Genomic DNA, 24,517 nt, shown 5'->3' with positions numbered 1-24,517 from the left:
CGACAACACATATACTCAAAAGCAAAAGAAAAGGGCCACCCTCAACGACAAGGGGACAGACGGGGCCTGTGGGCGCGAGACCGGGTGGATCCTATCCGTGTCTTCGTGATGAGCCGCAAATGTGGTGGCGCGGCGGTGCCCCGACTCCGCGCTCCTTCGCGGGTTTCGTTGGCACTGCTTGGAGTGGGGTGGGAACGGGGCCCCCCTTTTCACACTATCTCAGCGCGGGGGGGGGGGGGAAAGGGGGGGAATTGATGCTCTGGGGAAAGAGGACAGCTGGCTTGCTTGGGTCCCGTGATGAGCGATTCCACTGCGAGCTCATCGTCGACCGCCGTCTTCCTTGCCTCGGACCCGAGCTATTTGGCCTCTTCCCCAATTCTCCTCAGCCTACTGCAGCAAACCACCTGTACGCCCTCGCCTCCTGACTCACTCCCCGCTCCTCCAAGGCCGACTCTGCGCTCAAACCGACTCGACCGCACTCCAGGCTTCCTCTCTCTGCAGCTCCCCGACAGACTCCGAACCCCGACAGACTGCGAGCTCCACTCGGCTCTCCGACCTCTCCAGACTGACTCTTCCAAAACTGACTCGACCGAGCCCGACTCGACCCTGCGCTCGGCAATTTATAGGCCGGCAGGAGAACCCATATGCAAATTTCTGGATCAGAACGAGCTCGGGGGTGGAGCCACGCTCGCCCATTGGACGGAGGAAAAGGGGCGTGAGTCTCCCCTGATCCGAGAATTTGCATATCCCGATTCTACTCCGACGCGCCTGGAGGCGGGGCCAAACTGCCCCGCGCTTGCTGATTGGACGGATCAGAAGTGGGCGTGTATCATTCCTGATCCGAATTCTCCTCGGAAAGGCTGCATTTTGCACTCGCGGTTCGGCGCGCACCTTGTATGAGCCCAGGACAGCCCGACGCTCGGTGTTCACAGGTGGTGCGGGAATGGCGGTAGAAGGAGGAGAGGTGAAGGTGGTGGAGGGTTTATGGTGGTGGTTTATGGCCATGGTGCCGTTTGGAATAGCGGTGATGCGATGTTTGCGGGAGCGAGTTGTGAAGGTAAAGATCGTGGCTGTTGGCGTTGTTGTTGTTGTGAAGCGGCGTTGTGGTTGGTGGTTGTTGTGTGATGGCGGTTGAGACGTGGTTGGTTCAAAATAAAGATAGAACAGAAAAACGACTATCTCAAAGGGTCGCAGCCCGAATGAATCACATTTATTCCCTCTAAACAACGGGTTTGCGGGCTAACTACACATGTACTTACAGAGATATCTCACCTACGGGACCTGAATGGTGGTTTGCAAATTTCCTCAACCGCAACAATATAGAGTGGGTAGTACCTGATGTAGTTTTAACAATCTATTAAACCGAATTTTGTTGTGATGATAATGTTTGATTTGCCTGTATTTCGAGCCCCCGAGTGAAGGATCGCTAGTTGTGTATGCCCAATTCAACATAGGGGATCGTGTATGGGATCTTTTTACAGTTTTTACTTCATATTAACTTTGTTATTTTATTGGAATTTGCAATTTATTATAACTATCAAATTTTACCTCTTGCAAATATAAACGATCAATCGTCACTGATCCCTGCAGCACGGGAGTACGAATTACACGAAATGTCAGCCACACATTAAGTCAAGAGGGCGCATTTATCGCTGCTTGTATAATATCCCATTCCACAAATGGGTTTTCATTAACAGACATGATATTTTCAAGGCAGACTACGTTAAAGTTAACTTACCATAACTTCAAGAACTTTTCAAGCCGCCATGTTTTCCACGTTATGGTAACCGGAATGAATCTCATTCACTTCGGTCTCCGCCGTTTCGCGACGGAAACAACTGATGTTGCTTCCATTTCCCACCGTTCTATTTCGGGATTGACCGTTCTTGTGTCCGTCACGACTGTTCTTGCGTGCAGAATAAACGTGTTGGTTTCGGTTAAATTTGCTATTGCGACCGTAATTACTGTGTTGGTTTCAATTTCGGCCACTTTTTCATCAATTTTAGCTGTTTTTGTAACAACAATGATGGGTTTTCATTCCGTCTGACAACGTTGGCGTCCGTTTGTTAGGGGGGCCTGCAGTGTACTGGCTAAATTACACTTCACATGTTTCATCACACTCCACATGTTTCAATTTACCCACCGATCATATTAGGTGCTTTCTGTTTGAATGACTTGCATTAGCTGGAACAATCGTCTGGGTGGCAGATGGACGGTTGTTGTTTGTGGATTATGCGGTTTTACCGTGTGAGACATAATCCACGGCGATGCTCTCCATAACAGTCAGGAGGTGCATCTGATTTGATGTATATGTGTATATAGGTACATGTATATATATATATATACGTATATATATATACGTATATATATACGTATATATATATATATACGTATATATATACGTATATATATATATACATATATATATACATATACATATATATACACATATATATACATATATATATATATATATATATATATATATATACACACATATATACACATATATATATATATATATATATATATATATATATATACATATATACATATATATATATATATATATATATATATATATATATATATATATGTATATGTATATATATATATATATATATATATATGTATATGTATGTATATGTATATATATATATATATATATATATGTATATGTATGTATATGTATATATATATATATATATATATATATATCATCATGCTCGTGCTCTAGCTCTATCTCGAGCCCAAGTTCTATCTCGTGTTCCAGCTCTATCTCGTGCTCAAGCTCTATCTCGTGCTCAAGCTCTATCTCATGCTCTAGCTCTAGCTCGTGCTCGAGCTCTATCTCATGCCCAAGTTATATCTCGTGTTCTAGCGCTATCTCGTGTTCTAGCGCTATCTCGTGTTCTAGCGCTATCTCGTGCTCTAGCTCTATCTCGTGCCCCAGTTCTATCTCGTGCCCCAGTTCTATCTCGTGCCCCAGTTCTATCTCGTGCCCTTGCGCTATCTCGTGCCCAAGCTCTATCTCGTGCCCTAGCTCAATCTCGTGCCCTAGCTCTATACCGTGTTCTAGCTCTATCTCGTGCCCTTGTTCTATCTTGTGCTCCAGCTCTATCTGGTGCCCCAGTTCTATCTCGTGTTCTAGCGCTATCTCGTGCTCTCGCTCTATCTCGTGTTCTAGCTCTATCTCGTGCCTGAGTTCTATCTCGTGCCCTTGCGCTATCTCGTGCCCTAGCTCTATCTCGTGCCCTAGCTCTATCTTGTGCCCTAGCTCTATCTCGTGCCCTAGCTCTATCTCATGCCCTAGTTCTATCCCGTGTTCTAGCTCTATCTCGTGCCCTAGTTCTATCTCCTGTTCCAGCTCTATCTCATGCTCTAGTTCTATCTTGTGCTCTAGTTCTATCTCGTGCTCTCGTTCTATTTCGTGTTCTAGTTCTATCCTGTGTTCTAGCTCTATTTTGTGCTCTGGCTCTAACTCGTGTTCTCGCGCTATCTCGTGCTCTAGTTCTATCTCGTGCTCGAGCTCTATCTCGTGCTCGAGCTCTATCTCGTGCTCGAGCTCTATCTCGTGCTCGAGCTCTATCTCGTGCTCTAGCTCTATCTCGTGCTCTAGCTCTATCTCGTGCTCTAGCTCTATCTCGTTAAGGCGGTATTAAAATTCCTGCAGGAATGTGGGAGACCCGTTCAAAATGTATCTGCCTTTGAAGAGTTTGATCAGACTCTGGTGCATGGCGTGGATAGAGCTTCCTGGCTCTGACAGCGCCATTAAACCCTCAACAACAACAATATATATATATATATATGTATATATATATATATATATATATATATATATATATATATATATATATATATATATATATATAACAAAAGGGGTAACTAAAAATAAATGCAACATGATGCTTATGTCATGCCTATAAATTATACCAACCCATCACCAACAAACTAAGATGGCATCAGTGTAACACTCAGGTGTTTCAAGATTGAGATGTATAGTCACAAATAAATGAAAGCAGAGCTGCGATCCATATTTCTGTTTTATTGCAGGCTTGTCATCTACATGTTCCTTCAGGCAACTTAGTTGATCAGCCAATAATCATCTTCACAATGTTTGTCCCAAAAGCCAAGTGATATAAGTGCTAATGCTAACTCACTTGCTAACAATATTGCGAACCATTACACAAGATATTGCGATAAAAGTCAATGAACAGAATGGGTTAATTCTTATATGACTATTGTGAAATCTCCCAGTTACACATATAATAGCAAGAAGTATGATTGAGGAGTGTATTATCCCATATCATCAAATTTGAGCCTAACTTGTCATTTGCAAATTTGTGTTTATCATGTAATAAATTTCTCAAACCACTTATTTTATCAGAGTAAATTCCATAGGTTTCATCAGGACATTATGGGTTTCTATGGGTGATTTGTTGCATCTTTGGAATCTTTAATGTCAGCATGGAAGACAAATAAAGTACATGCAAATCATTCTACCCAAGTTCCGTCGCAAAAACCTCTTACCTGGACACGTTGAGTAAAAAATCATTGAGCTCAGTTTGTTTGGAAAGCCCTTGACACAACTGCATCACACAAACAGAGGATGGCATCGTGGCACCTGAGAAATGAACTCAAGCCAACAAAATAAAACACAAACGGCCTTCCCTGCACACTACAAAAATATCCCCGTCAGGGACCAATGGTTATTTCCCCAACAGGCGGGGTGAAAATGAGGGATTAGGTGGGAAGGGGCCATGGCCCCCTTCCTGAAGTGGTGTGGTTGTAGAGATCACAACTTAAGTTAATGGCATAGTCCTTATGTTTCATGAAGAGTTTGGTCTGCATCTGGCCATCAGTTTCTGAAACAATTTTAAAATAAATTAGCTGAATTTGAGGAGAAACCCCTCTTTTCAGCCTCTTATAGGGGGTAGATCCAGAAGAGGAGCACAACCCATAAGAGCTTACTGTTCTGATGCATCATACCAAATTTGGTCCATATCGGTCACGTAGTTTGTGAGGAAAATGTTTTAGTGCATATGAGGGATGAGGGGAGAGAGGCCGTGGCCCCCTTACCAGGGGATATATGGTCATGGGGAGCACAAATTAAGGTTAGGGCATGGTCATGATGCTGCATGGCCAGTTTGGTCTGGATCCATTTGACGGTTTCTGAGAAGATTTTTGAATGAAATTACAATATTTGGGGCAAAAATCCCTTCAACCCCCCAAAATTGGTGGATCTATATGGGAAGCACAACCCCATGAGACCTTATTGTCCTGATGCATTGCATCAAATTTTGTCAGTATCGCTCAGGTAGTTGTGGAGAAGATTTTTTTTAGTGAAAATGAGGGATTCGCGGAGGGGGCCCGTGCCCCCTTTCTGGGGGAGATATGGCCATGAGGAGCACAACTTAAGGTTAGGGCATGGTCCTGGTGCCTCATGGCGAGTTTGGTCTGGATCTGTGGCAGTTTCTGAGAAGAACATTTTTGAATAAAATACCAATATTTGGGGCAAAACCACCCTTTTATCCCCTTTGTAGGGGCACATCCGAATGGGGAGCATAACCCCATGAGACCTTTGCTGTCCTGATGTATCGTACCAAATTTATTCCATATTGGTTGGGTAGTTTGTGAGGAGAAGATGTTTTAGTGAAATGTAAAAAAGAAAAAAAACTTTTACCCCCTTTATAGGGGGTGCATCCACATGTGGAACACAAACACATGAGACATTGCTGTCCTGATGCATCGTACCAAATTTGGTCCATAATCGGTTGGGTAGCTTGTGAGGAGACGTTTTATTTAAATGTTAACGTACATACATACGTACATAGTCATGAGGAGCACAACTTAAGGTTAGGGAATGGTTCCGATGCCTCATTGAGAGTTTGGTCTGGATCTGTCTGGCGGTTTCTGACAACAACATTTTTTTTAATGAAATACCAATATTTGGGACAACCTCCCACCTTTTATCCCCTTTGTAGGGGGCACATCCGGATGCAAAAAGTATGTCGACCAGACACCGGGACCCACCCTATTAGTTTATTTCGAAGAAATAACCTAAAATGTCTCATATGAGGATAAATGTGGGAACATGAACGCAAAGCAACAGAAGGAAATGCACAGATCCTCAGCCTGTGAAGGCCATTCTAACCATCATGCCCATGTTGTCCTCTCAGCTCCGACATTTCTGCACACTACAGGTTATTCTTGCTTTTATTATTACTTTCTTTATTTGCTTGGGACTATACAAAGTTGAAAGCCAACAAGGATGCCAGACAAACAGTTGGACAGAAGAGAAAATTTGAAGCTGAAGACAGTGTGAGGACAATATGCTATGGCATTTTGCATTCCCACATACTTTCAGTATCTGTACCTTTCTACTCACTCAGCTTCCGACAACCCAATTCTCTTTTGAGCTGCTGAACCCACTAACACATGATTCTCTATAGTGTAAAAATAAATCAGGAACTGCAACATCAAGCTTGACTTTTGGCTTCGGTATAATCGACTGTTGACTACATATGTGGCAGCTGTGGAGAATGGTAGTGCACATACCTTGAGATGGATTTACCCACAGATGCCGTCATTATCAGCAATCCTTGACTTTTCATATTTGTACCTTGTTTCATTCTGAAAATTATCTTTTTTCCTATTCAATGTGTCCCACAGGAATTCAAGTCCAAAACTTTCCTTCATGCACCGCCGATCCACCACCGGTTTTGTATCAATATTATGATTTATAACACTCCCTTTTCATTGTTGTCCCAACAGGTCTTAGTATTCATCTTTCGACATTGCATACGATAATGAACAATTTAACATGTCTTGAATTGAACGCACACATTCTATAATTAACTTATAAAGAGGCGGATTATTCATCAGATTGCTATGTAGCAGAAAATAAAGTAAATAACGATGTCGATAAGCAAGGGCAACAAGCAATACCAACCTCCAGACTGTGATAGTAGAATGAAAAGAAACATTGATGTTATTAATTTTTGTATGGAGATACAATCCCTTAAGGAAAAATATGTAACAAACAAATGCACGCAGACAGAGACACACAAGCACATACACACATACACACTCACCTGCACTTTGTGAATAGCCACAGATGCCCAAGAAAGGTTTGCTGTTGCCACCTGATTGACAGACGAGAGGGACAATAGCTGAGCAAGTGAGTCATAAGTTCTTGAAGAAGTTCTTATGAGGTGACTGCAGAACCAAAATAACCAAAAGTATACAAGGAAATACAATCGGAACTTCAATGAAGGAGGAGGCCATTAAACCCATCAAGCTTGCACAATCATGCCAACATCTTTGTACTCACCCATCGCCACTACTTCCAGATACCAATCCAACTCAATATTTAAACTATCGACTTACTCTAATGTCACTACCCTTGCTGGAAGATCATTCTATGCATTCACCACTCTTTGTGTGTGAAAGACCCCTGTCTTACTACCGTCCTAACTCTGCTCTTCTATACTCTTCAACCATACCCCCTTGTCCTGTCACTCAGTGGCCATTCTGCTGAAAAATTGTTCTGTACTTATTTTGTTTATACCGTTCATTATCTTAAAAATCTCCATCAAATCCCCTCGCAATCACATCCTTTCTAATGTATAAAGTAATGTCTCCTTCAGGTGTGGTGACCAAAACTGAACACAATATTTCAGATGAATAAGTGAAAGAGTAAAAAGTTTCAGAGAATGAGAATACCTGCTGGTGCCATGCTAAGAAAGGTTCTTTGCCCCAACGCCGGTGTAATTCCACCACCCCGACGAGATCACTGTTGGCTGTCAGTACAGGCAAACACAGCACCGACTGGATCTGCCTCTCGTTGTCAATACCCACACCCTGTGGAAACCTCTCATCCTAAAAAAAAGCACCAAAGTTCACATAAACACTCACTTTGTGCTCCTGATGTCCTTGTACGACTACTACATCCTACTCGAGTCACTACCATTCAGATTTTAACACCTGATTAAAATACTGCAACGAAAAAAACTTCATCGTGTTTAGTCATTTCTTCAGCAAAGGCTGAAAAATATAAACAAGAATGTCATTGAGGCCTACCCCAAGCACATCATCCACAAGAAGTGTCTGTCTGGTTTTGGCCACATGAGCAGACACGGTGAATCCATAACCGATTGGAAATGAGGGGATGAGCCGCTGCTGCCCCTCCAACGGTCCAGTTGGGGTAAACAGACACAAACTCTGCAGCAAATGGATTGTTTGAAATCAAATCATGTCAGGCAATGTACAGATTTCTAGCTTTTAAATTGGGGTAATAAGATGTTATTAATCAGTTCAGCTAAGAAGCTGAAAAACCATCTATTTATTATACCAGGTGGCCATAAAGTCTGGAAACAAAGGCGAATATACATTATAAATGGTTTATTGTTATTACATTACAATACATGATATGTTCAATGACATTACATGACATGTATCAATGTGTTGTCCCTCATGAGAAATGCACAGTTCAATGCGCTGTGCAAAGTAGCAATGGATGTGATGCATTAATGCAGCATTTCCATAAATCCCTGCACATGCATCCGTGATGCGTTGCCTCAGATGATTTGTGTCTCTGATTTTCACTGAATAAACCTGCGCCTTCAGTATACCCCAGGAGAAGTAATCAAGGGGGTTCAGATCTGGCAAGCGTGCAGCCCACTCCACAGGGCCACGTCGTCCAATCCAGTTATGGAAATTATCAATCAACCATTCCATATGTTTCCAGAATTTATGGCCACCCTGTCGAGTATATACACAGCAATGGGGGAAGGGATGGGTGGAATTTGAACACAGGCACATGCAGTGTGAATTGTGAAACCCCGACATTTGTGGATTCGAAATTTGGGGACTTTGCAAACTTGCGCTTCATAAAATGTGACCTGCTTCTACATTCATGGCCCTGTGCTTCACGTATTTGCATTTTTTGTGGAAACAAAAACTAAAACACACATCTCCTCAATGCAATGGTTACCATGAACTCCTGTTCAATGAACATCAGCATTTTCTGCAAGAAATCTGACCAACAGGAGGTGCCTTGCCTCTGAGCTATGTCTCATGAAATTGATTTTAAACTCGGCTCTTAATGTCATCCTGGTGTTTCGCAGGCAGGGCGATTCATCAATTTGTGTTTCTGAAAATAATATTTGGCAATCTCCTCTGCACTTGACGATTTTCTAACACAGAGAATTGTCTTTGCGTTTAATTTACCATGATAAGGCGATCATTATACTGTATGTGTCTTCCAATGATGTGGATTCTCATAACAGTGTAATATGTTCTGAATGTCACATTCGTCATCAGTGTGGGTTCGTTATAAACATTCTGCCGTATGCAGAGGTGCGATTGTACATGTAAACATGTAATACATAAAATATCCACTGCACCATATACCAGAGCACGCCATTTGTTAACGGAAAAACCCACAGACACATCTCAAATCATACCGCCATAAAACCGAGAAATGCCCGATCTCTTAGGGAGCGATCATGCCCATGCAATATCATGTGATATGATGATCTATTGGCTGATATTTTTCGAATATTTTCGTTTATATAGAGTTTTGTGATTTTTTCTGGAATCTCGATTTCAAGTTACATCTTTTAAGTTGAAATAATTCAACTTTCGAGCTGTCCTAGAAAGCATGAAATATACAGGTAGTGGAAACAAAACACCAATGTAAAGTCACTTAATAGTGCATTGGCCCAACAAGTGTGGCCAGTATGGCCTGTATGCACTGTGGCATAGTGTCCACCAGTCTCTGGAATTATGTGGGAGGGATGCAGCACCATTCTTCCATCAGAAAATCAATCAACTCACATCTGTTTGATGGAAGTGGAAAACACTGTCTCAGGCGTCGTACTGATTGGGTTCAGATCAGGTGACTGAGAAGGCCATGATACATGGATTACATCAGTGTCACGCTCATCAAACCATTGGGCGACCGCACATGCTCTGTGGATGGAGCCATTGTGGGGTCACCTCTTGCAGCCATATTTATAGGCAACCAGGCTTGTGCAGCATTTTTATACATGGCCCTAAGCATGTTGGGATGTTATTTGCTTTAGAGGCAACACACAGACCACACCTGTGTGGAAGGGGTTGCTTGGTGTCACTCATTCGCACAGGTGTTTCGAATTTTTTGTACATTACTTGTGTGTGTCCATGTGTGTGCGTATATATATATACATATATATATATACATATACATACACATATATATATATATATATATATACATATATACATATACATATATATACATATATACATATACATATATATACATATATACATATATATATATATATATATACTAACAAACACAACTCCGTCACTTTGCTGATGGGTACAATAAAGGGGTGGGGGAGAGAAAGAAAGAAAGAGGGAGAGAGAGAGAGAGAGAGAGAGAGAGAGAGAGAGAGAGAGAGAGAGAGAGAGAGAGAGAGAGAGAGAGAGAGAGAGAGAGAGAGAGAGAGAGAGAGAGAGGAGGTAGGTGTAAGGTAAGAGGGGGGAGAGGAGGCAGAGAGGAGCGATGAGGGAGGTGGGGAGAGCAACGCCTTACCAAACGTTGTTATTCTGGGAGGGAGGGGTACGGGAGAGAGAGAGAGAGAGAGAGAGAGAGAGAGAGAGAGAGAGAGAGAGAGAGAGAGAGAGAGAGAGAGAGAGAGAGACAGACAGACAGACAGACAGACAGACAGACAGACAGACAGACAGACAGACAGACAGACAGACAGACAAGCAGACACAACGAGAGAGCGATAGAGATGTGGGAGGAGAGTGCTGCATTGTATTAGGAGGGGGGAGTGAGAAGAGGACAGGAGGAGGAAAAGAAAAGAAAAAAAAAAGTGAGGGGTGAAGGTGGGTTTTAGCAAACATAATGATATGTGACGCTTAATGACCGAACACGAAAAAAAAGTGTCAGAACAGCTGTCCACACAGCAACACAACAGAATTTGTGCAGTAATCTGCTGGCACATCTGCAAAAACTTTGATATTCCAGTTGCAGAAAATTTCTGGAAAAACAAACCAAAAGCAATCACTAAAAACATTGAAGTATCACTCACATACGACCTCATGATCCCATTGGGCATGAACATCGAAAACAAAGCATTGCGACCAGATATCATACTTAGGTCCAAAAAAAGGAGAAGAAGGCATTGCCAATTGAGGTGTTAATTCCAGTGATTTTGGACCAACGATGTAGAAATCATGAAAATAACCAAATATCAAGACCTCAAGCATGAAGTGAAAAGATCCTGGAAACTGAAGAATGCCAAAGTTGTACCAGTGATGACAAAGAACCTCATGGGAATGATGAAGAAGAACCTCACAGTGACATTAAAAGACATCCCTGGGAATATTATTACAAACTAACTACAGTTGGAAGCTGTCCTGGGCTCAGTAACGATCCTGAAGAGAGCCCTTGGCACAAAACTTTGAGAACAGAAAACATCACAGTTTGGCCCATGAATCATGACCCCTGGACAAAATGAAGGTGGATACTTTGAGCCCACCATGGGAGGACTCCATTCCACATTCTGAAATACACATAAGTAGATACCAATCAACAACAACACACACACACACACACACACACACACACACACACACACACACACACACACACACACACACACACACACAGACCTAGGAGGGCTCCATTCCGCTTTCTGGAACCCATAAATGGACATACGAACCCAGACACACACACACACACACACACACACACACACACACACACACACACACACACACACACACGTAGGACTATGTCCAATGGAGATCAGGGGAGTGCTCGTCACACTCCACATGTTTTGATATATATATATATATATATATATATATATATATATATATATATATATATATATATATATATATATATATATATATATATATATATATATATATAAATACATAAATATGTCGAATATATAAAGCTCTTTCTACCCACTGACTGACTGTGACTGATATTAAAGATCGGTGCCTTCCAGATGACGTAGAAAGGTGAAATTTTGCGTGCTGATGGACATCGAAGCCAGTACACTGGAAAAAAGTCATAGAATCTATCTATAATAATTCCAGCAGTGTGTGTGTGTGTGTGTGTGTGTGTGTGTGTGTGTGTGTGTGTGTGTGTGTGTGTGTGTGTGTGTGTGTGTGTGTGTGTGTGTGTGTGTCTGGGTTGGTATCTCCATTTATGGGTTCCAGAAAGTGGAATGGAGCCCTCCTAGGTGTGTGTGTGTGTGTGTGTGTGTGTGTGTGTGTGTGTGTGTGTGTGTGTGTGTGTGTGTGTGTGTGTGTGTGTGTGTGTGTGTGTGTGTGTGTGTGTGTGTGTGTGTGTGTGTGTGTGTGTGTGACCACTGTTTCTCGACAACCACTGGTCCGATCTAATTGAAAAACTTGCCAGGTATATTGCTGGGGCCCTGTGGATGTGCCTTTTCAAGGTTTGATATTAATCGTACAAGTGCTTCCCAAGTTATGGCCATTTATTTACCAAACCAATGACAAGACACGTGGGTGTGGCCGATGGGGAAGGGAAGCTCAGCCGCGTTCGCCATTACGGGTTACAACGTACGGACTTCCGGATAATGATGACTTCGTGTATTCTAATAATTTCTCGATTTCTTATGTGCATTTATAGATCAACACAATGCCCCAAGTTATGATCGTTTTCATATGAGACGGTGTATAAATTTCGGTAACATCAGAGTGCTGGTATGCTCTGAACCAGGAAGTAAAAAAATTTTTCTCTCTTCTCTTCTCTTTTTGTTTTTCCTTGCCATGACATTGCGAAAAGGAAAAATACTTTGGCGCTAATTGAATAATTGGGTATTAAAACTAAATTGCGAATAATCGTAACTGCGAATAATATGCGAACTTCCGGGTCACGCACGTCCGGGCACGCGAGAGCACGCAACGGCCTGTGTGGTTGTTGTTTGTTACTCGCAGTGTGAATATTTTTTTTTTTTTAACGGGCACGTACTAGTATAAATATATGAAAAAAATGCAGGTGAGTGACCAGAGACAATGGGGAAACACAGTAATGTTGTGCACAGACGGACATCGACGTCAATACACAAAGACAAATCACAGAACCATCAGAAAGCATCCGTAAATGAAAAGATAAATAAATGAAAAAAATAAATGAAAATTAATAAATGAAAAATCAAATGCAGGTGAGCGATGCGAGACAATCAGGAAAAACGGTTTGTATGCTTCCACAATGTTTCAGCATACCCTGCTAGCATAATATATAAAGCTCTTTATAACCACTGATTCACACGCTCACTCACTCATTGACTCACTGACTGATATTAAAGATCGGTACCTTCCGGGTGACATAGAAAGCTTATATTTTGTATGCCAATGGACATCAAAGCCACAACACCGGGAAATATCACAGAATCATCAGACAACATCTGTAAATGAAAATATAAATAAATGGAAGTAAACAAAGAAATAAAAATAAAAGAAAAAAATGCAGGTGAGCGACCCGAGACAATAGAGAAGCAAGGTAATTTTACGTGCTGATGGACAATGAAGCTGATATACCAGTAAAAATCACAGAACTATTAGAAATCATCCATAAATGAAAACATAACTACATGAAAAATCAAATGCAGATGAGCAACCGGAGACAATGAGGAAGCACTGTTAAGCCAATGAGGAAGGAAGCACTGTTAAGCCAATGTGTCATGCTTCTCATTGAGAGTTTGGTCTGGAACGAAAGTTCATATACTTTCACAATGTGTAAGCATACCCCGCTGGTGTATATACATTATACATATATATATTTATTTATATATTCATGTGAATGAATCTGTTGGTGAGTGCTTACAAATACAGTGATTAGTACACAATGTTGTTTTGTGTCAGAATTATAAATAAGGAAGTTGTTTCTTGCTGTTAAACATTACAATTCAATGGTTATGTTTCCCTACTTAGTAGCTGCATGAGATATCATCAATTTCCCTTTCTGTCTATTCATGCACATCGGAAGAAGAGGCTCTTCAATAAATAATCACAAAACGATTTCATAAAATGCACTCCAACTTTACTTCCATCTCCCTCCCAACTTCCCCATATTCTGAAGGGACTCACGTTATTACATTCTCCAAGAAAATACAAAGCAAATCCATCTGCACCAGTTCCTGCAACAAGTAACAATAAGATAAAAAGCAATGAGAAATTATTTGACAGCATTTGGCAATAAAAGGCGAATGTGAACAGCAAATTCCAGAAAGAAGTGTCCGCACCAGCCTGAATGATGCTGCAGAGTTCGAAAAGAAGAAACTTGTGATCCCCACCGGCATCCAACCTCTGTTCAATCTGCATGTTTAGCTCATATACCACTTCCTGCATATTCCTGTTTTGATACTGAATGTGACAATGCACATGGAATGACAGTCATGGATATATCGAGAGTTGAGACACATGTCCTGACAATTGAGGAATGAAAATGGATTGAGTGAATTCAAAAACAGGCAGACAAAAAAACGGCATCAGACATGTTTCAAGGTCAAAGCAAAGTAGAGACGCATGCTGTTGAGATGGAAACGCTGGATAGACAGCAATGCCCAATAGTGATATTAACCAGTAAATTGGTGAGGATGTTGGGAGCTGAACACAGAGCCAATGACACCAAATTATATAAATTTAGGAGAGTTGTATCCTGTACATTCATCACTCAGAAATTTTGCAATAAATTTACACAAAAGCAGGATCAAAACATAATCAAAAAACCTTTTGGAATAAATAATAAGATGCAAAAAGATGAGCACACGCCTCCCCCAGGCTGACAAGTTTACGTTTTGTATCCCACTAATAGGCCGCATCTGGATTTGGACCTGAACTAAAATTTAATCAGCTTGTTCTTGTCACCTAACTAACTCACCCACCAAGTTTCATCCGAATCCGTCCATTACTTTTTGAGATATCCTGCTCTATGTCATTTTTGGCTCTATCTCCCAATGGTGAAGAATCACTGAAAAAATTCTGAGATCCAGGTCTGGATTCGGATCTTCACCAAAATCTAATGATTTCGTCCTTGTCACATACCCAAGCTCTCCACTAAGTTTCGTCCAAATCCATGCACAACTTTTTGAACTATTTTGTTCACAAACAAACAAACAAGCAGTCATAGACTGGTACTTAACGAAATCGTCAACTTGACCTCTGACCTTGTCTAATAAAAGCTGTCTCTCGAGAAGGTAGCGACGCAAACCAGAAGTTTCTACGATGATTCTGTACAAAACCATCAAAAATCGAATGTTTTGGATGTTTGACCTCACTGTGACCTTGACCTTTGAACGATTTTGACCAAAATCTAATCAGCGCTAGGCATCACCCTCCTGAATCACGTGGTGTAATTTGACATTGGTAGCTTCTTCAGTTCTCGAGTTATCTGTACCAAACCATCAAAAATCGAATATTTGACCTCACTGTGACCTTGACCTTTGACCGATTTTAACCAAAATCTAATCAGCACTAGCCATCACCCTCCTGAATCACGTGGTGTAATTTGACATTGGTAGCTTCTTCCGTTCTCGAGTTATCATGTTTTAGAAGTTTGACCTCACTGTGACCTTGATCTTTGACAGATTTTGACCAAAATATAATCAGCGCTAGCCATCACCCTCGTGAATCACGTGGTGTAATTTGATATTGGTAGCTTCTTCCGTTCTCGAGTTATAACTTTCTTTTGGATATTTGACCTCACTGTGACCTTGACCTTTGACCGATTTTGACCAAAATAAAATCAGCGCTAGCCATCACCCTCCTGAATCACGTGGTGTAATTTGACATTGGTAGCTTCTTCCGTTCTCGAGTTATCGTGCCTACAAACAAACACACAAACACACAAATTTGAGGACGGAAGTCATCAATGTACTTCCGAAATCTTTAGATTTCGTAAGTAACAAGCAGACAGACAGACAGACAGACAGACAGGAGTGAAAACATAACCTCCATCTACCTTCGGTGACGGAGGTAATAATTCTGCAAAGTCTAAAATGTGAAAACATTCACAATAAAGAGCCATTTGTAACATTTTTCATGTCATTACTCCTTGTAGCCTCCAGAGTTGTCAGAGGAGTGTACTTATCAAGTGTGGATCGAATTTCAGTGCAATTGCAATAATTGTTTTGGAGATTTATACCAAAATTTAAGCCCTGATTATGTGTTTTAGCATTTGGCTTTATAACTGGCTGTGACATTTACCTATCGTGACCAAATTTAAGCTTTAATGAAGGAATGTCCTCACAAAGAAGTTTCACAAATTCCAGCTAATTGTCTTGCTGTACATTTGCAAAATGAACATACAACTAACCTTATGGGATATTTCACATTATACATTAATGAGACAAACACACAAATATATATGATATTTTCTCTTGTACATTAGTCAGATGAACATACAACTACATGAAATATTTCTCCTTGTACATTAGTGAGATGAACTTACAACTATATGGGATATATTTTCTCTTGTACAATCATTTTTCCTCGTGAAATTTCCTGATAAGCTGTATGGAGTCCGATATCATTTACAAATCATGTCCGAAAATTGTTTGTTGGTGCAGCTTGAATATATGTACAAAATTTCACTTTGTATTTCCCAAGTGTTCTTGAGATATGTTACAAACTGTTGGAGATAGACCAACATAGTAAAACATCCTATTGGAACGTCTCCTGAATAATAAGAATGGAATCCACACCAGGTTCCCCCCTCCCAAGTGGAAGTTTGAAGCTCCCATTAATTTATTCACCCTGCTGTTTTCTAATCTGTGAAACCAACTCACTGTCGTCAAATGCTCTTCCATCCAGGCCTTTAAGACTGTTGGCCATTGCCAAATAATGGTTGCTCCAATAACCACTGCCGATGTATTCCACTCTTAATGTTATCCTAATCCTTTTTCCTTCCTGCCTCTCCTTTTCTCATATTCAATTTTATCCATCTGTGTCCTACTGTCAACCTGCCATCCTCTGCTGTTTAACTCCTCTATAAGCCTCAACTTCTGTACAAAAAGGTTATTGTATATGTATGTTCAGTGGACAGGTGTTTCAAAAGTCTGGCATCATTGGAAACATTTTATATTTATTATATTCATTCTTCGAGTCGATGCCTTTGATGTGGATAGGACGTAGTGGGCCGATAGAATGGCCCCCGCGTAGTCCAGATTTAATGCCACTAGACTTTTTTCTTTGGGGACACATTAAATCAGTGGTTGACCCCACAAGACCACATACTATTGAAGATCTAAAGAATGAAATCAGAAATTAATGTAATAAAAGTGATGTGTCAATGTTAAGAAATATTTGAGGAAGCATACACACAAGAATTGAATGTGGATGCATGTCAGTGGCTCGCAATTCGAATGATTATTGAAATAAAATTGCAAAATAAATGTAATTCTGGACTTTTGAAACACCCTGGATAAAGAAAACATAGGAGCAATACCCCTGGACACTCACCTGGTAGAATTAATGTTACTGAGGAGGTAGTCAACGTGAGACAGAATCAGAAAAATGTACCAATGAACCAATGTTAAGGCCCCAATTTTATTTTTTTATGTTGTGAACAAACTTTGGTGCATTACAGGTGATGAAGTTTGTGGTCAAGTTTCATCAAAATTGTTTTTGGAGAAGAAGGTAAATACCTATTTTGGGGGGCAACCCCCCTGACCCCAACCCCCCGTAGACTCCCTTAGGATCCAACTTCTTTTCATGCCATGAACAATTTTTTGTACATACCGGATGATGAAGGTTATGGTAAAGTTTCATTGAAATCATGTGTGTAGTTTTAGAGAAGTTGTTGCAAGTGTTTACGGATGGACGGATGGACGGCGCGCCATCCTATGAGCTCCCCAGAACTACATTCCAGGTGAGCTAAAAAAAAGACATCCTTTTGAGTGTCTTCCAGCTAAAGTCATTGTCTGAACAATGAAGCAACATTGCGATAAATGCAATCTTTTTCAGCGTTTCCAAGTTCAATCTGTATCATATTCTTAGTTAGCAATATGCAAAGTACAGCCGGCAAATGCTCGTCTATTTTTCACTACGACTCAACAAAGTGTGCCATGAACTTTGACACTTTCACGGGAGCATTCAGACATGCAAAAAGTAGGGTAAGTCATTCAAGGAAATGGCGAAGCAAAGTGGCATAAAATGAGGTTAGGTTGAACCAGGATGTATCCTTACCCTCGTTCCTTCGAGCAACGCATTCACACTCGATGCATCTGGGGCAAAGGGGAAAATCCTAGCAGTTAGGAATCGATAATATAGGAGTACACTAGCAGTTTCTATGAAAAGCAAATATTCTCTCTGTACGACCTTGTCGGGCAATCCTGCCCCTCGAAAAAAAAATCAAGGGAAGGTTTCTTATTAAGCTGACTCCATATGCAATAAAAGTACGATCAACAAAAAAAACTCATAGCCAGCACCATGGATATGTCGTGATAATTGTACATCTCCTGATTTAGGAAGAACAAGGAGCTGATACTCTTGGTCCCCCACCTTTTGGGTGGTATGAGGTATGAGGTTTTTTAAATATCACGTACACAAGCCAAGTTACCAAGATAGTTGCCGTGGTAACATCATTCAGCCAATCTCGTCCATTTTCCATTTGGAGAACTTGGCAATGGTCTATGCTCTATAGTATAAGGTTTTTTTGGTGGATTTGCTATCCCATGGGGTCCCTGAAGCAATTCAGCTTGGTTGTCCTCGAAACAACTTTGGGCATTTTTTTTAATATGCAAATTAGGGCCACCATTACCGAAAAACCTATTTTCTTCAATATCTTTGCAACTATGCATGATAATGTCACAAAAATGATGTCTAGACCTATGTTTTCATGGTCAAGCATTACGATAAAGGCATATAAAAAGTTATCACATGTATTTATTTTGTCTATGTAAATTAATTGCCGCCATTACCGAAAAACCTATTTTCTTCAGTATCTTTGCAACTATGAATGATAATGGAACAAAAATGTTATCTAGACCTATGTTTTCATGGTCAAGGATTACAATAAAGGCATGTAAAAAGTTATCACATGTATATATCTATATATATATGACATAACTGTGGCGGCTCTCAAAACATACTCAATTCTCTTTTCAGGTGATCGAGATGGCTAGCGAAACGTGTCTCCTCCCGATCTGCCGTGAGAAGGGACCCCATCAGACAGTCAGAGTCCAAGGCATCAGGACAATGATTCAGCGGAGTAAAGAGAGGAGTGACGATGATGTTCATGTCAAGTTACAGGCCATTTTGGACTCACAGGGAGAGAATTCATCTGTGGAATGTCATAAGACTTGTTACCTTCCTTACACATCTAAACAGAATGTGGCTAAGTATATAGCCAAGAAAAGGAAAGAAGACTTTTCAACAACAGAGAGTGAACCAGATACTAGCAGAGTAAGAAGGTCTCAACTTCCAACGTTTCAATTAAAAAAAACATTGTTTGATCTGTGGTGATGACTGTCTTCCTAAAGACCCCAAACACCCTGACAGGTGGGAGAGTATAATCCAGTGTGAGACCAGTGATCGCCCTGGCCTTACACCTTTCAAAGATGTACTTATAGATTTATGTGAGCAGCGAAATGATGATTGGGGTAGAAAGGTTGAAATCCGCATCAAAGGTGTTCTTACAGATTTACCTGCCGCAGACGTGCAATACCATAAGAAGTGTTATGATGCGTTCATGGTTATTCCTAAGTATACCAATTTGTCATTGAACTCTGATGTAATCGATGATGATACTCTGAATTTGGTAATTAATGACAGGTATGTGAACCAACAACTGCGTACATGGACAGCTATTGAATTACATGATATGTACTGTAGTTTAGGTGGATTGAGATCATACGTTTCCACAAATCAGCTGCAAAATTAGCGGGTGAAAAGAGCAGTGTGCTACATCAGGCCATGGGCTTGGAATGGAGGGTGGGGCCAATCTTTGGGTGATTCGACAATTTTGACCTCCTGGTTTCAACTCCCAATGGACGCCGAGAGACCCACGTCATGGCTCATGACTTCCAGCAGAATCCGGCTGGCATCATAGAGCTGGGTAATGCTCGACCTGGAGTTATGAACCTTGTGATCCCACGCCTGCGCAAGACAGCAGCTGCAAATAATTTACATTCAGGCAAAATATATACATGTGAAAACTTTTTAAATGTCTTTATCGTAATCATTGACCATGAAAACATAGGTCTAGACACCATGTTTGTGACATTACCATGCATAGCTGCAAAGATATTGCAGAAAATAGGTTTTGGGGTAATGGCAGCAATTACTTGACATACAGACAAAATAAATAAATGTAATAACTTTTTGCATGCCTTTATCATAATCCTTGACCATGAAAACATAGGTCTAGATAACATTTTTGTGCCATTATCATTCATAGTTGCAAAGATACTGAAGAAAATAGGTTTTTTGGTAATGGTAGCCCTAATTTGCATATTTAAAAAAATTCCCAAAGTTGGTCCAAGGACAACCAAGCTGAATTGCTTCAGAGACCCAGTGGGATAGCAAATCCACTTCAAAACTTTGTACTAGAGACGATTGCAAGGTCCACTATTGAACTCATAAGGATGGTAAATGGACTAATCACTGCCATGATCTAATCAGGTTAAGATAATGTCACAAGGAATAGATACCTGCAAAATGAAAGCCAATTGTATTTAAATCTTTGTCATTTGGCTCTTCCAAAAAAAAAATTCAGAAAAAAATGTATATATGGACAAGTTATTGCAAAAGCAGACTTTGTAGCGACAGAGCTAAAAAAAAAAAAATGTTTACTTATTTCTACCTGTAATTTTTTGGAGATAATGCTTCAAAAGCTCACTGTTGGGTTGCGTTTGTGTCCCCACAGCGTTGCTACGAGTATGATGCTGTGCTGAAAGGCCTCCTGGGTCCTTTGTGGGTTGGATTTAATACGTGTGTCTCTGTCTATGTGTCTCTCAATGATGCAAAACATTTTCTTGTGAACAAGAATATGTGGGCATGCATGATGATAAGCATTTTAATCATGGCAATGTTAAGGATAGAGAGAGAAATTAATGAATTAATGGATTTTGAAAGTTCCTAGTAGAGTCTTTCATAAGAATTTATGGAATATAGTTAACATGGCTGAGGAACGAAATAAATGAAAGACATTAAAAACATAAGTGAATGACGGCATTCAGCCAATTGGTACACTGTGGCAGCACCAGTACAGAAATCCTCCTTTCCACCACCTCTTCAACCTCAACTCTGTTCTAAGGACCTCCTCGGGGAATTGTGGCTCATGCCTTCACCTTATCATATTACATACAGCATACTGCAGTTGCCATGGTTTCCAATCACAATTAATAGCATGACGTAAGCAGAGAGCTACCTGCTCCAAATAGCTCACTTTTCTCTATTTCCAATTCGGTAAACACCATGAAATTAGACAGACAGCCATCATAAAGCAAAACATGGAGGAAAAAAACAGCTACACAGCTATCTCTCCAGGAAGTCAAATCACAAATCAAACAACCAGTCAACAGTTTAACCTGCCGACTGGTTAAAAAAAAAAACCCAACAGCCTCGCACTCTCCCCTGAGCCATGGTCTGCCCCTCGAGCCCCAAACGTGTTTCCTCACCTTCCCCTCTGTGCTTCTTCTTGAGGATCCATCGCTCCAGCATGTCAGTGCTGATGCTTTCTTGTACATACTCATCCATCACGTGAGGGTGCAAGGCAAGATACGCCTTCACCTTTTCATCGGTAAGACCTTGAGGACATGGAGATACAGAGAAGCATGCTGAAGGGTTCCAAGTAGTAAAATCACGAAGGCAAGGAGGGAATTAGGAAGAGAATGCACAAGTTGAGAGCATGAGATCTCCGTAGAGGAGTGGGAAATGGTTAGATGGGTTTAATTTAGATCAAATAATATTACCAGAGCCTTTCATACACTTCATATTATATCAATACACATAATGCGCGCACGCACACACGCGTACACACGCATTCACACGCACACACACACACCACCACCATTGTACTTGTGTCTCGCCTTAGAGCTGGTAGGATAGCCCAAAGGTATGCATGTTGTCACCTCTAAGCTGTCTAGCCTGGGTTTGAAACTTGACTCAGCGATAAACTGTCACTGTCATCCCAGTGTTTCACAGGCAGGGTGATGCGTAAATGTGTGTGCCATCCATCACTAAGCAGATGGCCATTTAAGCCAGATGACCCATCTTCCAGTATTAGTTGTTGGGGGATGGCGTCTTTGGTGAGGAGTCGGCGACTTGTCACCAGCACGTTGATCAAGTTACATTTTCAGGTTGTTCACATGTCACGTTTGAACGTCTTTGGCTCGGAATGGCAACAATGATATTACCCTAAGGCGAAAGCACAGGTTTTCATGACAAGATGGTCGGCAAATTTTCACATCATGCGGTCATGTTGCTTGGGTGTCGAAGGTGTGTGGGAAAATTGTATATCACAGGTACGACAAAGATATTAGGAATCATCAATGTACTTTTACATGAATTACAAGGACATTATGAGACAATGCCCAAATCAGTAAAGGATATGGGTTTTGAAACTGGGATTGCAGAGCTAAGTGCTCAGATGGGAACACCAAAAAGGACAACCCAGGCTTTGTGAAAGTCCAACCTCATGTGGACATAAAGCAGTCATTTTTGCAAAGCCATGAACAACCTCTCATCAGCAAATACAAAATGATGGTGAAACGAATGCAAAGAGTAAAATTTATAAAATCACTCAATGACTTCCCAAGGGAGATGACAGTGGTTGCTCTTGACAAAGGCGTGTATCAAAATTGACCTCCAAAGCCAACCATCTCTGTGGAATTCTCTACAGGGCCAAGTCCTTCTTAATAACTGTGTTCAAATCATTATCCAATGTGTCATGGAACATGGCACCACCTCACCATACACCCACCCACCCCACCCCCACCCTTTTCCACCCCCAACCCACCCCTTTGTGTTTGTGCTAATGCAGCTGCTTCCAATATTGTCCACTTTGAGGCCATATAGTCTTCCGCATTCCTTGTCATTGGCATCCAGTGACAGGAGGCGAGGTCTCAGAGTCGTTTTTGCCCTCACCACAGAAAAGTTTGTTGCCTTTCAACCTTTTACGGGAAATAGGAATCTTGCTCCTCTTGACCCCTCACCTCTCCTTCGAATCCCTGCTCCTCCAAGTCGTATACCTTTTGTAAGGCTCACTTGGCTGCACCTGGATGAGTTTGAGGGTAGAGGAGTAGCAGCTGAAACCCAAGTCCTATCCAGGTTCTTCCTGATGACTCTATCGTTGCTCTTTGCTTCTGCGGGTTCCTTCTGATGACTCAAATGCAGTATTTGATGTTTCATTTGATTCCATTAATTCACCTTACCCCCCCCCCCGCCACTTTTTCTCGCGCCTGTCCCCCCCATCCCCTTTTTATTTTGCAACGTCGAACCATCTTCCCGAGTCTGTCGTATTGTGCTCTTCCCTCCACATGTTCAAGTCAGCCAAGCACCCCCACCTCTCAGTCTCTCCTATTTCTCCCTCTCAGCTTCATGACAGCCACAAAGATTTTGTTCCTCCTTTCACCTGTCATTGTTCTCCTCATACCGTGGTACGTCCCTGCATTTTTAATCTAGCTGCATCTTGTTCACTGAAATTTGTCTGTTGACCCTTTGCCCTCTGTTGTTATATTGTTCCATTAGCCACACTACCTGTAGAAAAATGATAACTTCCTGTCTGTTTCTGAAAGGACACAGTCTGCAGAGAACCACCTGGTGAAAGCACAACTACAGTCACAAGAAAGACATCATTAATCAAGCGTAGAGATGTTTATTTTTCCTCTTTTTAACTAACTGCAACATGTGATGTCATGTCACAGATGTGAGACATTGGCCCAATTCAAAAATCAACAACTGACAGGATACACTTGGTTTCCCTCGATCTATGCATTAAGAGCTTGAGCATCAGGTTTCATGTGGTACAAAGGGGCCATCTATTTATTATATATTCACAAGTGTGAAAATTTGGAGGGGTGGGGGATTAGGATGGAGACCCTATATACTAGGAGTAGCGACATGATGCATCCCAAAAACATCTGTATCCATGGATATCTCATTGAATAAGCATACGATAGCATGTCATTATCTCCATGCTTTTTGAAAAAAACAGGAGGAAATTGTAATTTGCCTCTGTCTGTCTGTCTGTCTGTCCGTCATGCTATATCCTCCTAAGCTCCGAAACGGTTGGGCAGAAATTCACGAAACTTGGTAGTTATAACAAACACATGGCAAGAATGTGCAAGAGCAGTGCCATTTTTGGCCCCAGCTCCTGGGGTGGGGTCAAAAGGTCAAGTACCGAAAAATGTAATAACGGGCACATTTTTAAACAATTTTAAATGCAACTTTGTGCATACAATCAGCATTAAGGAGACGCATGAAATATGTAACAATTTTGGGGGATTTGACCCCCTGTTCTTGCCCCAGGGGGTGGGCA

General features: G+C 41.2%; 1 protein-coding gene across 8 annotated transcripts in view; it reads right to left on the bottom strand.

The window, feature by feature from the left end:
• The window catches only part of PDE10A (phosphodiesterase 10A), a 160,815-nt gene that overhangs the window by 93,933 nt on the left and 42,365 nt on the right, over window positions 1-24,517 (bottom strand). For 7 of the 8 annotated variants that reach the window (XM_085881256.1, XM_085881248.1, XM_085881280.1 and 4 more), the window contains 8 exons: window positions 21,657-21,785; window positions 18,223-18,260; window positions 14,280-14,400; window positions 14,125-14,174; window positions 8,083-8,223; window positions 7,726-7,881; window positions 7,095-7,145; window positions 4,531-4,589 (listed from right to left, as the gene is read on the bottom strand). In XM_085881256.1, coding sequence (XP_085737382.1) covers window positions 4,531-4,589; window positions 7,095-7,145; window positions 7,726-7,881; window positions 8,083-8,223; window positions 14,125-14,174; window positions 14,280-14,400; window positions 18,223-18,260; window positions 21,657-21,735 — 695 coding nt within the window. In that variant the 5' untranslated portion in view covers window positions 21,736-21,785. Of the gene's footprint in view, window positions 1-4,530; window positions 4,590-7,094; window positions 7,146-7,725; window positions 7,882-8,082; window positions 8,224-14,124; window positions 14,175-14,279; window positions 14,401-18,222; window positions 18,261-21,656; window positions 21,816-24,517 lie in introns of all 8 variants that reach the window. The other variant, XM_085881266.1, reaches the window with a different exon arrangement.

The sequence above is a fragment of the Eptatretus burgeri genome, chromosome 1, assembly GCF_056783735.1.
Source record: "Eptatretus burgeri isolate ZD-2024b chromosome 1, Ebu_testis_v1, whole genome shotgun sequence".
NCBI lineage: Eukaryota > Metazoa > Chordata > Myxini > Myxiniformes > Myxinidae > Eptatretus > Eptatretus burgeri.
This window is presented reverse-complemented; position numbering and strand designations above follow the sequence as displayed.